Genomic DNA, 17,120 nt, shown 5'->3' with positions numbered 1-17,120 from the left:
TTTAATATAACTTATACTATAATAACTATTTATATATACTTATACACTTAAACTAACTCTTTACTTAAGAAATAGACTAACTATAGATTAGAATTAAGCTATTATTATAGTTATATAATATCCTTAGGCTTAAGGACTTAAGCTATTAAGCTATTAATCTAAGGATAGGATCTAAGGGATTAAAGATTAAGCCTTTTAATCTAAAGTTATAGTAGAGAAATAAATAGGTACTTAAGAGGGAGGTATTCTTATAACTAGATAGTCTAAATCTCTATTAATTAATCTAAGTAATAGTTTTACTATTAAAAGATATTTTTTAATATAACTTATACTATAATAATTACTTATATATACTTATATATTTAAACTAACTTTTTACTTTAAAAGTAGATTAATTATAGATTAGGATTAAACTACTATTATATTTTAATTAGTCTTATTTAGTAAATTACTTTTAAAATTATAAATAATTAACCCTTATAATATTTACTATTAATAGTATAATAACTAATCTAAATAATACTATAGTATAAATAAAATAGTAGATTAATATACTTACTATTTAAATCTAGACTATAAAGAATACTAATAATAAAACCTTTATTTTATTAAAGTTCTTTAAATCTAACTTATTTAATAGAACTAAAGGAGATATTTAAAACTTTTTAATCTAAGTAAAAGCCTATTTATATATAAATACTATTATTATTAACTCTATAGTATAAATACTTTATATTTAAAACCTCCTTATAGGAAAAGTAATAGAGTAGTAAAAGTTAACTCTTAGACTACTTTAATAATAAAGAACCTAAGGATAAAACTATATAAATCTTTAGATAATATAAACACTTTAAAGTGTTACTTTAAACTACTTTTAGAGACTTAAATAAAGTATATACTACTATATATAAACTTAAAGCCTTTAAGTAGACTAGATCTATTTAATACTTTATAAAGGAATTTAAGTGTATTTTAAACTATTTTATATAAAGTAATAATAGTATAATAAAGCTACTTTATAATACTCTATAAGAAGATATAAAGAATAGAATTATAAAGAATAATTAATTTAATACTTTTAATAAATTTATTAGTAAAATTATTAAGATTAATAACTAACTTTATACTAAATAACTTAAGTATAAAGAATAAAGTAAGTAGAGCTACTAGTTACTATACTATTAACTAAATAGTAGAAGATGTATTAAAGGATCTATAGTATTATAAAGTGTTTTACTTAAAGGACTCTAGTTATATAATAATCCCTTTTATATTTTTATAAATATATAATTATTACTATCTCCTTATAGAAAGCTTAGTAGTAGTTTACTATTATATAAGTACTTATATACACTTAATATATATAATATAGAGGCTCTAATAAGTACTCTAATAGGACTCTAATAGACTACTCTTCCTTCTTATATACTATCCTTAGTATATTTATTATTAAGTATATATATAGTAATACTAAATATACTAGGCCTTTATAGGTTCTTTATATATAATTTAGTAATTTTACTTTTACTATTTATTTAATAATTTATATTTACTTTATAATTAGTCTTTCTTTTTTTATTATTTAATTAGACTACTCTTTTACTATATAGTTATTATATTTCCTTTAGGTCTTTTTTTTTTTTTTCTAATTAATATATTTTTTACTTTTATTTTCTTTTTATTACTCTTTTATTTTTAAAGTAAATAAGTCTTTACTATTATACTTTTATACTACTCTTTTACTATTCTTTTACTAGGCCTCCCTTTCTTCTTTATTCTTTTTATTAATATATCTTTTATTTTTACTTTCTTCTAATTACCTTCTTAGTTTAAATATAAAAGACTTTATTATTATTTACTATAAGTATAATATAATCTTATTATATATATATAAGGTTTTTATATTTTTATTCTTTTTATTTAATAGTCTTTTACTTTTACTTTTAACTTTATAGCTATTTTACTAACTCTAATATAGGTTATTAAGGATAAATATCCCTTAAGGCTCTATTTTTTACTTTCTTTCTTCTTTTTCTTTAAGAATTATTAAATTTAATATATTTTAATACTTTTATTACTCTTATATATATATATTTTATTATTTTTATTATTAATTTATAATATTAGACTTTTACTCTATTATTACTACTATTTTTATAAGAATCTATAAATTCTAATAAGTTATTAAATTTATAATTAATTTATATATATAATAATTAATTAATAAATCTTTTTTTTACTTTTTTTTAAAAAAAGAATTAATATATATATTCTTTATAACTTTATAATAACTTAACTAACTCTTTATAAGTCTTTTACTATTATTATTATTACTTTAGAATTTCTAGTTAAGTAAGTTAGTATAAACCTTATATATATTTACTATTAATTTACTATATAGTACTATCCTTTTTATTTAAATAATAATAAAAAGAGTCTTATTTATATTAATTTATAAGTATCTATCTTCTTACTATAATACTCTTACTAATTTACTATAAAGTTATACTATTAACTACTACTAGTACTTATAATACTTTATTAATTATACTACTTTAGTATATTACTTAAAGACTAATACTAAATAGTAAATTTATAATAAATTTATAGTTAGTTTATATAAGTATAGATTAGTCTAAGAAGTACTTTTAGTACTAAGATAGTATATAAGAGTATATTACTCTTACTATAAGTAAGTAGTAAGTTTTTACTACCCTCTAAACTATATACTATTATAGTAAAGTAGTAAGTTATATCTATTCTTATAGTAAGTTTATTATTAATTTATTATTAGAATAAGTCCTTAATTTTATAAAATAAGAAGATCCTAAGGGATACTAATAAAGTTATTAAGACTTTATAAAAAAAATATTCTTATATTAAAGTAATAATTAAGTATAGAGTTTATATTAATAGTATTATATATATATAGTTTTTTACTATATATATAGTATACTATTATACTAGTATTATATACTCCTTTATAGTAAGTATAATAGGTCTTTTATATAACTTTATAATTAACTTATATAAGTGTTTATTAGTTTATTAGACTTTAGTATAGTATCTACTTTATTTAACTTTAAGTAGGAGGAGGAGGAGAAGGAGTAGTTACTACTTTATTATAACCTTATTATAGTCTTATACTATAAAGGTTTTTAAGGATTTTAGTATTTTATATTATAAGCTTATTAATAGCTTATACTTTACTTCTAGTATATTTATACTAACTTTATTTTACTAAATAAGAATTCTTAGTTTCTTTATAGTGTTTTTATATTATCTTTATAGTATTCTTATTATATCTTTATACTCTTTATATTTATATATATAACTTATATTCTTTAAGTAATAATAGAGTGTATTAGTATATAACCTAATAGTAATCTTATAGGGATATTATTAACTAATACCTACTAACTTATATTATATATAAACTATACTATTATTAGCCTTTTAACCTAGTTAGTCTACTCTATATTATAAAAAGCCCTTAAATAGTATTCTAGAGTTAAGTTTATTTATTCTATAAGATTATTTATTTATAAATAGAATATAATACTAAGTTATTATTTTATTACTATAAAGTAATAAAAACTCTATTAGAATCCTAATATAAAGATTATCCTTTAGTTAGATATAATATCTTTTAGTACTCTATAGGGAGTTACTACTTTATATAAGAATATTTCTATAAGGTTACTACTTATTAGGTTCTTATTTATAGTAATATAGATATTATATTATATAGTTTAATCTACTATTATTAGAATAGTATTATATTCTTTATATCTTCTTTATTATTTAAATAGACTAGTAATTAAGTCTATTAATATTTCCTTAAATAGATATAAAAGTACTAATAGTAGTATAAATAAACTATAAGGTTAATATATTCTAGTCTTTATTATTTAATATATATAGTAGTACTTAATATATATTTTTATATCCTTTTTTATTTCCTATTAGAAGAATATCTATTACAGCTCCAGAAAGAATTCATAGAATTCGTCTTCGCCCACTTCCCTCGCCAGCCTCGCCCAAAGAGCGGTCGGCGTAGAATAAATTGCAGCTCGTACGAGTATGCCGTGCAACACACCCACGATACGTCACTCCACGCCCGAGCAGTATACCTGCTGACCGACCAAGTCTCGCAAAATTGCAGGCCGAGAAACAATAAAATATTTCGTATTCCCGTTTTGGAGAGTTAGTTCCTCAAACGAGACAGAATGTAGTCGCAACAAATACTGGGAAGATGGCGAGTGTCGCATGGTATGAATGTCTCCTTCTAGCGGGTAGCCACCCACCAACCAATTCACTGAAAACGCCAGTCTTTTACCATTGCCGCACGTGATGGCTTCCATTTCTGGTGAATGACGGCGCCTATGGTTGACGACAAAGGTCTGCAGCTCCCGATCCAAACGGCGTTGCCGTGAGTAATGTGGGAAGTTCAAACGGGGGGCCTGCAGATGTGTTACAGGTGCCATTTTAATAGCTAGTTAATCAACAGTCAGTTACTAGTGCCGTGAGTTTCTCTCGCAAGTTTGGTCTCTGGTATGCCGAATGGTAAATGGTGTACGTCTCCTGCATCGCCGCCTGTAGGGACTGCTCGATCGTACGGTCCATCTTGTCGTATCCTGGTGTCGTCTCTTGACGGCTGGTGCCCGGATGGGCGTCTGGTGCCTGGATAGGCTAGTGTGTCTACTTTCTGGTTCCTCGCGGCTGGTGTCTCCGAAAACTCCGAAGTCTGGTGAAAGTAGATGTTAAAGTAAAACAAATAATGGAAGAACTCTGAGTCTGATCTAACTAGTGTTGCTACCAATTTGTGAGGATGTATGGGAGAACCTAGTCTATTGCTAACTGTGGCCTAAGGCTACCTGGCTATGTAGCAATAGGTCTGCCTAATAAGGCAGATGTTCCGCAAGGCCAGCTAATCGTCATTGAGAGTGTTGATTGAAGGAAAAACTAGCTGTGTCCCTCAGGGGACGGCTGGGGACACCCTTATGGGGTGCCTCCCTCATCAATGGTAGGAAAAACGCGTACAAAAATGACCCTTTTGTGAGTCTCATCCCCTTCTTGAATCGGGTGCCGTCCTCCTGCTTGACAGCAGACTAAGGCACGTGACACATAGTAACGAGTCACAGTAGTATGCTAAAATACTCAAAATCAGGGCATGAATCTGGTAAGCCGACCATTTTACCGACCATTTTACCGACCATTTTACCGACCATTTTATGCATTATGACTCAGCTACAGTGGCCTGTTAAATAAAGACTCAAGATTAAGGCGTAAGCCACAAGATTAGGTCGTGAATATAACTAAGCAAGTGCATTAGGTGGCTTCTACACACATCATCATCATTACCACCAAGGACTGACGGAGGTATTTCCCGCCTAATCCACAACGCCGCTTGACCTTATTCTAAGCCCTTATAGAGACTGTAGACAAAACCGAGCGTATGTAAGTTACGCCAGATCTATCCAAGTTATACCATGTCCAAGTAGGCGCCCCACAAAGCCCCACACAAGTGCCGATTCTCCAGTGCGCATGAAACGCTGGGGCTAGATCAGGAATACTAAATCGGCCGACCAACAACTATCGACCGGAGGGAGGGGTAACTCCAGCTATACACCCGGACCTGCTAGAAAAGCCCATGTGGCGAGTAAGGAGCCACTGTCCTTGGACCTAGTTAATGGACGCGCGATTGCTGAGTTATGTCCGGGCTAAGAATGAAATGCGGCGCTCGATGGTGCAATGCGCATTCTCATTGGGGGGGACACAGGCAGCCAGCACTTCGCGGAAAACCAAGCATCCTCGTTCTGTCCAGCCTATTACAGCACATCATCAAGCGCTTTTGCCGGCAACGCTAGATATCCCATCCCTTCTTGCGGTTGATGGAGATCCCCTTTTCAAGAATGAGTGGGTGGCTATGCGCTGCTGCAAACCACACTGTGGGCCGCGGCTGCATTAGACATCCATGATGCACCTTCAGCTTCTACTACGGGCTGTCCAGCGACTTGGTCCTTAGTTACGGATTTCTACAAGGCTCCGATGCGTGGTGAGTTTAGTGGTATGCGAAAGGTATGGGAAAGCCAGAATATCTTATCAACCAACTGGTGCTTCTAAGTCGGACCAGCATCTCACAAGGAAGCGCCGTTGCAGAATCGAGTTCATGACACGCCCTCTGTCCATGCATCATTATCTTGCTACCACGACTCAGACCATGGCTGCTGCTTGCACGCAGAGGTCAAAACTCAAAACCTAAAATTAAAAAAAAAATCGGGGTCGTCTGAAAATGGCTATATAATAGAGATGTTCCCGCCAACTGTCGCTCAGAATACTCGACACCATTCTCCCAAGGCGCCACTCATTCGCCATTGAGCTACGATATACAACTTGATACAGAACTCTACACAACCTATCACTCTCTTTGATCAACACGATGCTTCTCAGCAAAGCCTTTCTCGCGCTTGCATGGGCCGCGACAGCCGCCTATGCCATTCCAGTCAACGGGTATGAGAATATGGACGGTAAGTCTTGATCCCAAGAACCAGTGCCGCGTAGACCAACTTATAGTCTTCGGGAACAGATACCACTACACCAGACCCGTCCGGAGAGGCAGCGTCCGCAGATGGCGGGCTCCAGCGCTTCGAGCTTGTCACCGCTCATGTAACCCCGGGGTATAGTCTTGCTCGCTCCTCGGCTCCCTACTACGTGTATGACCCGACGGCCGATGACAGCGATGGGACCCAAAAGATAACCAAAGATACGATCAAAGCTCTCAAGGCAAAGAAAATCAACCATGTCATCAGCGCGAATTCCCAGGCCAATAACACAGAGTTCGTAAGAGCTTTTGAGCAAGCTGGGATTGCCTATACACCTATACCCGTCCGAAACTGGACCTCGCCAACAGAGCATCAATTTCAACAAGCCTGGGAAGGCTTTCAGAGGCATCGCGGTGACGGGACTACGCTTGTATGGTGTGGTTATGGACACGGGCGGACGGGTGTGGTTATCACTGGACTACAGATGTATATGGATGAGGAGAGAGGCCAATTGGGCCAGTGGTCGCACGCTGACTACGAGGCGAACCATGTCGAGAGACCGGTACAGTTTGAAGCACTTGACCATCTCCGGCAACGGCTGAGTGGCCAAAGTGATTCATCGGCTCCCGGTTTTCATCCGGTGGATGATGATGATATCCCGTTGCCCGTTCTTGATTTGTTGGACCACAACGATCTACCGTTACCCGACCTTGATGATATCGATATCGACCAATTGTTGGCGGGTAACTATACTGGCATCGACTGTCCTATGGAGCTTGATGATATTTTCCGCTACTTCTCGGACCATTCTGGCGGCCGAAGGTCACTGCCCAGACAAGGTAAAACTTATCACCGACGAGAACAAGGTCCTCTCGCTAATCTCTGCATTTAGTAACGCCGGCACCGGTATCCAAGAAATCAAAGAAGGAAAGTTGTGACCGCCTTCGTGAGATTGTACAGAAGAGGAACGTGCCACTGCCCTGCCGCACAATCAGAAATATTCGGCTTATTGTCAGTTTCGCCAACGAGAATTACGCCGGATCCTGGGATGACATTGGCGCTACTCTCGAAGGGCCGGCTGGCAAGGCGGTTCTAAAGGTGCACGATGAACCTTCACTCGGAACAAAATATGAGGCAAAGGTCGATATGCAGGCCGCATACAAAAAAGACACCATCGACATCGCTGGCATTACTAACATTACCCTTAATGCCAAGGGGCACGACTACGGCCCAGCGTATCGGAATGACGAGTTCAAGGTTGAAGGTACGAGCGGCGATCACATGTCTTGGCGGGCTAGTACTAATATTTCGAATGCAGGCATTCAGCTCCTCGCAGACTGTGCTGATCCCAGCTTCAAGGCCGGCAATTTGAAGAACATTTTCATCAATACAAAGTATCAACATCCAGGAGGCGCGGCGACCAACTATGGAAAGGACAGAGCCACTGTCGCCAACTTCCCTGTTGTTCCACACGACTGGGGATTCGCGCCTCCTTGCGCCAAGATCAAGGGGCTATCCTACGAGTTTTCGCTCATGGACGTCACCGGCGGCGGCACATGGGATACCCTGTCCATGACTCTTGGCAAGAGCAAGGAGATCTTACTCGGCGTGGAACCCAAGTTGGGCAGCACCAAGAAGGAGGCCATCGATTTAAAAAAGTACTTTGGCAAAGACGAGATTGACGTCCGGGACCTGAACGAAATCCATATTCTGGATGATAAGGGGAAGAACGGAAACGGAGACGCGTGGTCGTTCAAGGGTATGCATCCATCCAAGTCCAGCGTTGAGCAGCCCAGTACACTAACCCCAAGTCATTTATTGCAGGCCTCGTATTTGATGCAGCATGCGCGCGGATGGAAAAGAACATCTCGATGGTGAAGTTTGCAAATGTAAACAACGACGACATCGCGCATGATGAGAAGAATCGAGTAGTTTGGAACGGTCCTGTTGCTCCGACAGACTGGGTGGAGCTTGTTAACTCCAAAGGATCATCAGCACCCCCAAAAGACGGTCCAAAACGCACAGGTCTATAAGGCCTCATCGTCACGCCTGGTAAAGGGCTACTGTAGGCAGCCCTAGGTACTCGCATATACTATAGTGCTTCTAGAGAGAATAGGATACCTTCAGGCTGCCAACGTTTCACTCATGCTATAGACGTAGTATTTCTTCAAGTGCAAACAGGTTGACGCAGTCGCGATACTTGAGATTCGATTAAATACAGATTCTTCGTCATTATGCGCCGTATTATACCTGGGCACTCATCTATTCCCCTTGGCGCAGTTCCGTCCGCGAACTCATAATAGCCGATTTTGGTCAGTGGCCAAATTTATGCTGAGTCAACAGTGTCACTTCTTAGTTGGACCATCATGCATCCCACGGTCGATTGTACAGCCTGATGTATACTCGCTACTGGCTAGGGAACGTAGTAGCCTGCTTACCGCTGGATCTAGATATCAAGATCATTATGGGTGTGTTGGTATGCTTCAGTGTCAGTCATTTCCGGGCGTCGCTACACCCTAGGCAGATGTAAGATACTAGTTTCGTCAGAGTAGGTAACGACATGCGCGGACTGACCTACGGCCAATCGTTGGGCTTAGGCTACACGACATGAGTACGTGGCATCAGCGCTCTCTGTAATCCAATCTGTGTAATAGTCCTCCTATGAATAGAAAATGTAACACATCAAGTTTTTTTTTTGTTGTTGGGTAAATAGCAGACGTAGCACGTATTGCTCTTCTCTCAAACTATACGATCAATAACGACCAGGTGTAACACCACTCAAATTCTGACTGTTTTTTCTCGCCGCTTTTAACAGCAAAAGAGAAAAAAAGCAGGCACCAAGAGTCTCTGGAGCTCTGAAGTGGCTCCCTCCTGCGAGCTGCTCCCTGAGGCTGAAGTTGAGCACATCTGAAGGCCCATGAGCTGTGCCTGCGTAGGTGCTGGAGCCGCTCCTTGACAGGGTGCTGAAAGGGCGAAAAAAAAAAACGAAAAATCCTGATGCCAAATCACTTGAGCTATGAAAAGCGTATCTCTGATTGTTACTCCGGTTCTGTACAATCTCACTCAATTACACCTGGATGACCTGTACCAGATACCGACTCGGAACAACGCCTCTACAGCAGTTTGTGGCCGAACGTGTCGCCGTGCATGTCACTATGTGTACGGCCACGACTAGTTAGACAAATGCTAGCTCTTTGCAATTTTGCGTAGGCGCAGCGCAGAATCCCTAATAGAAAACTGATGCTGAAGGTGGAGTCAAAGATCAGACACGCCATCTATTCAAATCAACCACATCTGTCTAAGAGGAAATACTCTTGCCCAGGAGAGGCATCGAGTTCCCTGCTTGGCGTTTTTCTAGTCCCCGGAACTGGGAATCCATGCACTCAATAACCCCATCAAAGTTCTGGGCCACCTCCTTCTTCTGAGCTTCCTCAAAGACACACTGTGCAACCATGCGCCGGCATTCGTCTTCAGGGATGCCGTACTTGTTCGGCTTGACCGCGGTGGAACGGAGCTCGTCTTCCTTGGCCCGAGGACCCTGGTATTCCGTTTTCGTCGTGTTCGTCGCCGGTACCGGATCAGGCTTGGCAGCAGCAGCGTCCGCACCTTCGAGATGTTGCTTGATAAACGACATGTAGCTGCCGACGCGAGTAAAGACCGTGGGAGCCTGGTCGCAGTAATAGCTATTCTTATCCTTGATGACGAATGACGCGACGCCAATGACTTGACCAGTCTTTTGGTCAATGAGACCACTTCCACTGTCAAATTTGCACGGACTCTTGCCGCTTCCGCTCTGCCTTTGACTTCTGGGTCAATCTTGTCACAGACCTCGCGTGCGTGGATAGGGATAGTAATCTTGGACAGGTTCTCAAAGGTCATGTCTTCGAGTACAATCCATGAGGGTTCTTGGTCGCCCCTTTATGTGTTTTAACCCCCTTACTCAGCAAGCTGTCATGTGTATCAGTGTACTTACCAGCCTGTGACTGTGGCCATGGAGCCGACCACGGGATCTGAGCCGTCTGCCGGGAGCGTGGCATAGCTAATCTTGTCGCTTTTCTCGATCGGACTTGCTAGCTTAAGGATGCCAATATCATTGTTCGCATAGGGCTTGGTTTTGTCTTGGGAGTTTAGTCTATACTCGGGGTGTGCGGTCCGATTCGCGACTTTGACCTGTACGCCCCCCGGGGGGGGGTTATTCTGAGGGAGGGGGAGGGGGTTTTTACCACTGATCCCGCCCTGACAGTTTCAGTCCCTCTAAGGCAATGCGCAGCAGTAAGCACAGTAGTGCTGTCTAGCAAAGTGCCTCCGCAAATACCATTCGTACCATCCAGACTGACAACGGATGGAAATTCGCCATCTTTGGCATCTTCTCCGCTAACAACTCTCCTCTCGATAGAGACCGCCGCTGCCGAGAAGGCCGAGAGCGCAAAGGTGAGGGTGATGAGAGAGGTTATGACAATATGGTTAGATGGGCGCCGGCTACATATATATATATATATATTTAGCACGACTATGTTAAATAAGTATAGAGAACAATAAGAAGAGATTCTGATAAGACTCATAAGCACAACCGCATCTTTAATATACAGAATGGTTCATTCTTCAATAATTTATGAACTGGTTCATGGAATCGCTAAGCGCTTGGTCAGCCTGACTGGCTTTGCATCGCCACAACGATGAGTACGTCGTTAGACAGCTCCGCTTATCTACCAAGAGCTTTAACAAGCCGATAATCATTATACGAATCGGGGCTAATTTGCAGCCGGAAGTCTCGGCTCTTTGGTGGACAGGCGGCGCTTCCTGAGATTATGCCCGTATCTCGAGTCTCAGGTGGGTTGGGTTTTTTACAGATCTAAGCTTATATAACTTGCCCGACCGTAGTATTACCCCCGTTGACGAACCACCGTTTTAATAGAATGTCTACTATACCAGCTCGTGTACCAGAGTTATGCCTCGACGACTGATAGCTAGTAGTAAGCATGTATAGCTACGATTAGTGAGTATTAGAAACTACGCAGTGTTGAAGCATTAAATAATTATGGGATATGAGTCATTTTTCCTCAACGTAGTATACAACAACAAGTAACGCAGAACGAAGAAATGCGCCATAGTTTCCTACCTTGGTAAACGATATAGCTAGGTTATAAAGTTAGATCGCCGGTCCGTCACAATGCATGCCGTTAGAAAATTTTACCATCTAAATCTTACGAGAGTAAGAAGTGGTAATAGTGTTTACATACGCACGGATAATGCATATGCTTATTAGTATTGCCTACGAAGTACCTCGATAGTCTCAACTGTTCCAAGACCTAAACTCACAGAGAGGTGTGCCCAGCCAGCTCCAAGGTTAGCCGGGAGAAATCAAAGCAGCTCGGGGGAGTCGACAATTCTTGATCAGGGGAGTTTGTGTGCTGGTTCGGGATCGGAGCTCACCAAGGCTCATGCTAGAGCAGCGCCGCTCAGGTTCCTCTCCTAGAAAGGAAACTGGAACAGTCGGTTTTCTGGTGTTGATTATGCTGTAATTTATTCTACTCTTCTTCCAACCACTTATCAGCCAAGAAGACGTGTATTACACTCTGCGTTGTTAGATAGCATACTGAGTAGAAGGACACGTACTTTACAGGCCAGTCGCCTCGGCCCGTGGTTCGTTATCTACTAAGCTTCGGGCTCCTCCTAAGTGTAACGGTGGCTTAATCCCTAATCCATAGTTAGTCTGTTTCTTAAGAACAGAGTTAGTTTAAAAGTATAAAGTACTAATAAGTAGTTATTATAGTATAAATTATATTAAAAGATATCTTTTAATAATAGAGTTATTACTTAAATTAATTAATAAAGATCTAATCTAACTATCTACTAGAAATCCCTTTTTTTATATATTTATTCTATTCTCTATTATATTACTTAGATTACTTAGATTACTTTATAATCCTAATAACCCTCCTAGTTTACTAGATTATTATAATAATCTATTAAGCTATTTTATGAGTTCCTATCCTATTTAGGTGCTAGTGTGCCTAACCCTAGTCTGACTCACTCAGCCGCGCATGCATGCCTGTAGCATTCACAACACTAGAGTACTAGTAAGGGGGTGCGCTTAGTGTATCTATGAACAGGTGCGCCCGCCGCCCAAAAATGGAACTTAGGACAGCGACACACAGACTTTCGCGGTAATTTGTATACTATATACTAAACTAACAGCCTCTAAGTGTTCATTCATAACACGAATCGGCTGGAAAAGACACGTAGCAACAAGATCCACCCCACACGGCTCAACGCCAGCACTCCCCGTCTCCTCCACCGGCTGACCGAAACTATTCATAACAAGGATGAAAGATGGAAAAGAGCAATGAGAGTTATAAACAAAAGTAAAATAGCATGTTGGTGTGTACGTGGGTGAACAGAAAAGCGTGCAAGTATCAAGACATAACAGAGAAAAAAAAGGTCCTCCGACGATAGCGGGTTGGCCAGTTCCATACTTAGTCGTAAGCAAAAGCCAAACTAGATCAGAGCTTGTGGGACACATGATGCTTTGAGTCCCCCTTTCCAACTCGTTGCTTGACGAAAAAGAAGATAGGAAAGAAGTCGTACAACTGGGGGTATAATCCAGAAAATAAAAAAGGGTGAGTGAATGGTGGAACAAGGGGTCAAAGAAGGCAACACGAGTCGACCAGTACCAGACCAGCAACAGTCCCTGTCTAAAAGAAGATCATCTCATGACGCAAATGTAGAAAAAAAAATCAAGTCGTAGTCCGGGGCGTCAGCCACCGCGTTTAAACCCCGCGGAACATTCTGACAATCAGGAACCACATGGCCCCCAAAAACTTAAACGCACTCAAAACGGCCACGCTCCACAGCACAACAGCCATATAGATGGTCGTGCGCTTGGTGCGCTGGTCGGCCTGGGTCGTGTCGGGGGTCACGTCCTCCAGGCCCGCGGAGCTGAGGACGACGGCGGCGACGGCAAAGTTGGTCAGCATCCAGACGAGCACAACGCCGGTGCGCACGCCGCGGTAGTAGTCCATCTGCTTCTCCTGCAGCTGCGCGGCCGTCGGGGGCTTCTTGACCTCCTTGTACTTGGTCGCGAAGACCTGCACCTCGCGCTGGTACTGCGCGTTGAGGTCGCCCTCGTCCGGCAGGTCCGTCTTGCCCGCGCCGTCCTTGGTGTTGACCGACGGCAGCTTCTCCACCTTGTCGTCGCCCTTGGTACCCCACGAGACGTCATGCGTGTTGCAGAAGGCGTACACGTTGAGCACGTTAGTGTACGTCGGCGTCAGAAGCATGTACTGGATGAACGAGGTGAACATGTGCCACGGGTCGAACATGATGATGGACGCAATCAGCCAGATGCCAAACGTCGACATGACGGAGACGATGAGCGTTGCAAACACTTGATTCGTAAAGAGCTGGTCGATGGAGAAGTTGTGCTTGTTGAGGTCGGTGATGATGGCATTGACGGAGATGAAGATGGCGGCAAACATGAGGTAGCTGTGGGCGGTTAGCAGGACTTTTGGAGCGTTAGTGGTGGTTGCAACTCACATCATAAGAATAGCCCAGAACCAGACCATCATGGCGTACAGCCTTCCGGAGCCGGCAGGGCGATTACCCATGGATAATACGAAGCAGGTCATAAGCGAGACACCGTACAGCCAAGTAAAAACGATACTGAGGATCTGTCCGGTCCTACCGAGTAAGTCTTTGGCGCTCAGACTAGACGTAAGGATTCTAAAGACCAAGAAGAAGTTTCCAATAGCAAACCACGCAAAGATCATGTTAATGGTGTTAAAGACAAACTCGATGAAAAAGGCCATCTTGCGGAGCATCGAGTGGTCGGAGCGGAAGAATTCGTAAAAGTGAGCAATGGCGTAGATGGCGGCAAAGAAGGAACCGTTCAGCCAGCGACGACGCTGCAAGACCAGCTCGGTGACAGTATCAGGCACGTCGGTCTCGCCGGTCGCCGACTTGACGTACTGAAGGATCCAGTGACAGTTGCGCTTGGTGACGAGCTCGAAGCAGAGGATGCGATCCTCGGCAAGGTACATGTTGGACTCGAACAAGCCAGCGCTGCTACCACCGTGGAGCGTCTCGCCGAGGAAGTACTTTTCGAGGGGGCCCTGGCCGTTCTTGTCGTTTTGGAGGGCGACGTAGCGATAGGCGGAAAAGGCACCGGGCAGGACGGAGATGAAGCCAAAAGCAGACTCCAGCGGCTTGTCGAGAATGTTGCTCATCTTGTACTCGAAGTTCTGCGTAGCAACCAGAGGGTTGAGCAAGTTCTTGCCGCCACGTCCCAACATGGCCTTGATCTCACCGCAGGCACCACCGCACATGGGCTCGAGGTCAAAGGCCTTCCAGAGATGGTAGATGGAGTTGTGGCCCGGACGCGTGCCGGCGTCGATCAGGACACAGATGTTGGGGTCGAGGACGCGGCCAAAGGCCTGGAAGAACCACCGATGCGAATTGATCTTCTTTTGGTTCTTTTCCTTCAGACAGAAAAGCATCTGCACGGGCTGGCGTCGGTGGACGAGGCCGACAACGTCGTTCTTCAGGGTGATGTGGGTTTGCGTGGTGTACTCGTAAATGTGCGCCGTGACGTCCTTGCCATTGACCTGTTGTTTAGCAATACCCTCCTGGTACACGCCGAGACCGGAGAGGACGGCCTTGGTTCGCGGGTTAATCTTGGCTCGCCCATCGGAGACGACGCAGACGACAATCTTTTTCCAGGCGTCCTTGCCCCAGGTCTTGCTGTTTGGGCGGTTGCACATAAACTCGATGTTCTTGAAGACGCCGATCATGGTGCGGGCAAAGAGGACATCATCTTCGTTGTACATGGTGACGACGATGAAGAGCTCAGTGTGACGGGGTTTGCTGAAGAGTTTTTGGCGAAGTGTGAAGTTTTCATTGTAAAAGTCAGAGGGGTCGCAGGTGGCGGCCGTGTATCGCATATGAGTGAACTCATCGCGCTCGCCGTGCGGGTTCTGCTGGAGGAGGACGGGAGGGACCGGGCAGTCGAGCACCAAATTGCCGCGATAGAGGAGGACTTGCTTGACGGTTTTCCATCTCTTGATTGCGGGGCCACCAGCGAGAGGAGGCTGAGTGGGATGCTGCTGTGATGGGTCGTCTTGCAAGAGTCGCTGCTCTTGCTGCATGCCTGGGTGGCCAGACTCGGAGTAGTCATTTTGCTCATAGCCCTGATGATTGTATCCAGGCTGGTCGTAGCCTTGGTTGTAGCCCTGGTTGTTGTATCCCTGATCATAGCCACCGTCGTGGAGACCGGGTTCGTATGGGGAGTTGTAGTACTGGTCGTGATGCGCCTCGGGATTTACGCTGTAGTCGCCAGGATGCTGCTGGCCAACCTGGCTGCCGCCGGGATGGGGGCTCTGGTCGTATTGTCGGAGAGTGTCGACGGATTGCTGAGGGAGGGTGGTTATTAGTATTTGGTGTCGCGAGAGGAGAAGGTGCGCGAGGGCGACGACTTACGGCGGCATGGATGTCCAGCTGGTCAGAGGGAGTACCGAAGCGCTGGGGATGGCCGCCGGGGGCATTGTAATGTTGTTGGTGGCCGTAGGGTTGGTCGTCGAGTTGGTAGCCCTGATGGAGAGGATGACTGGGAGAGGGCGTCCTGCGCAGAGGTTGCGCGCGACGAGGATCCATTGGATCGTGAGTGCTGCGCAGGCAGATCAGACGGAGATGAGGCCTAGTCTGTATGTATGGTGGGTAGGTGCGTTTGTTCGCTGGGAACTGGTGATGTTTCGCGGGGTGTGTTTTTCTCCTTGCTGGTGAATGGAAGCACCGTGTTCACACCGAGTGCCAAGGCGCAGACACTCTGTCTCTTGGAGATGTGTATCAGGGAGTTGATAGCGATGTTGTGTGCTTGTGGCTGAAAAAAAAGCCTGTAACCGACTATCGGGAGTCTGGAGATTAGCTGGCCGTCTCAAGCGCGCATGTTGCCGTTTGAATAGCCTCACGTGATATTGCTAGCGGGTTTCAGCCGGAGTGATACCAGGTGGCCCTGAAATAAGATGGGAAAGAATAAATTAAAAGGCTGAAGAATTGATTGAGGGATTCTCTTTGCCAAGGCTGGGATTGGTATGCTTGCCTTGGTTACAAAACGGTACCCGTTGACTAGGAATTTGCTAGCCACTATGCGTAGTAAGAAGAGGCCCATCGGACCAGCTCTCACCAACGACCAACCCCTCCATAGTATGTATGCATGTATGTATGTACCCGTTTTCCATACCTCCCTCACTCACCCCATCGCTCACTCACCCTCTAGTCATCGCTTCATCCCCTCCCTCCTTCATCATCAAGCTTTCTCTCCCTCGTATTGCTGCATTTCAGCCTTTGCTTGTTGCCTTTGCTTGTTGCCTTTGATGCACCGCCCGTTGCTATTCTTAGTCCCCGCCCGGCGCATATCCTGGTGGAGATGCTCACTCCCACCCTCCCTCTCCTCCCACCACTGAGATGCCTCCAGACAGAACAAAAAATCCACCACGAGAGCTAACGGGGCCGCTAACTGGTATGAACTTGGTCAACTCTTGCATCATTGCCCCCTTTCTAGGGGTTTGGGGTTCCTAGCTT

At 42.6% G+C, this 17,120-nt stretch overlaps 3 protein-coding genes across 3 annotated transcripts; 1 reads left to right on the top strand and 2 right to left on the bottom strand.

The window, feature by feature from the left end:
- Positions 1 to 6,442: 6,442 nt before the first annotated feature.
- On the top strand, positions 6,443 to 8,578 carry ISF_05093 (protein-tyrosine phosphatase; the record flags this gene model as incomplete). Its single annotated transcript, XM_018848698.1, has 5 exons — positions 6,443 to 6,530; positions 6,590 to 7,384; positions 7,438 to 7,809; positions 7,864 to 8,304; positions 8,370 to 8,578. The coding sequence occupies 5 exons, from the start codon at positions 6,443 to 6,445 to the stop codon at positions 8,576 to 8,578; spliced, it is 1,905 nt and encodes a 634-aa protein (XP_018704424.1).
- A 1,265-nt stretch (positions 8,579 to 9,843) lies between these two features.
- ISF_05092 (trypsin-related protease) lies at positions 9,844 to 10,424 on the bottom strand (the record flags this gene model as incomplete). Its single annotated transcript, XM_018848697.1, has 2 exons — positions 9,844 to 10,338; positions 10,374 to 10,424. The coding sequence occupies 2 exons, from the start codon at positions 10,422 to 10,424 to the stop codon at positions 9,844 to 9,846; spliced, it is 546 nt and encodes a 181-aa protein (XP_018704423.1).
- A 2,891-nt stretch (positions 10,425 to 13,315) lies between these two features.
- On the bottom strand, positions 13,316 to 16,193 carry ISF_05091 (chitin synthase 2; the record flags this gene model as incomplete). Its single annotated transcript, XM_018848696.1, has 3 exons — positions 13,316 to 14,030; positions 14,082 to 15,952; positions 16,020 to 16,193. The coding sequence occupies 3 exons, from the start codon at positions 16,191 to 16,193 to the stop codon at positions 13,316 to 13,318; spliced, it is 2,760 nt and encodes a 919-aa protein (XP_018704422.1).
- Positions 16,194 to 17,120: the final 927 nt, after the last annotated feature.

The sequence above is a fragment of the Cordyceps fumosorosea genome, assembly GCF_001636725.1.
Source record: "Cordyceps fumosorosea ARSEF 2679 chromosome Unknown scaffold_11, whole genome shotgun sequence".
NCBI classification, from domain to species: Eukaryota; Fungi; Ascomycota; class Sordariomycetes; order Hypocreales; family Cordycipitaceae; genus Cordyceps; species Cordyceps fumosorosea.
Note: the sequence above shows the minus strand (reverse complement) of the source record. Positions and strands in the feature narration are given on the sequence as shown.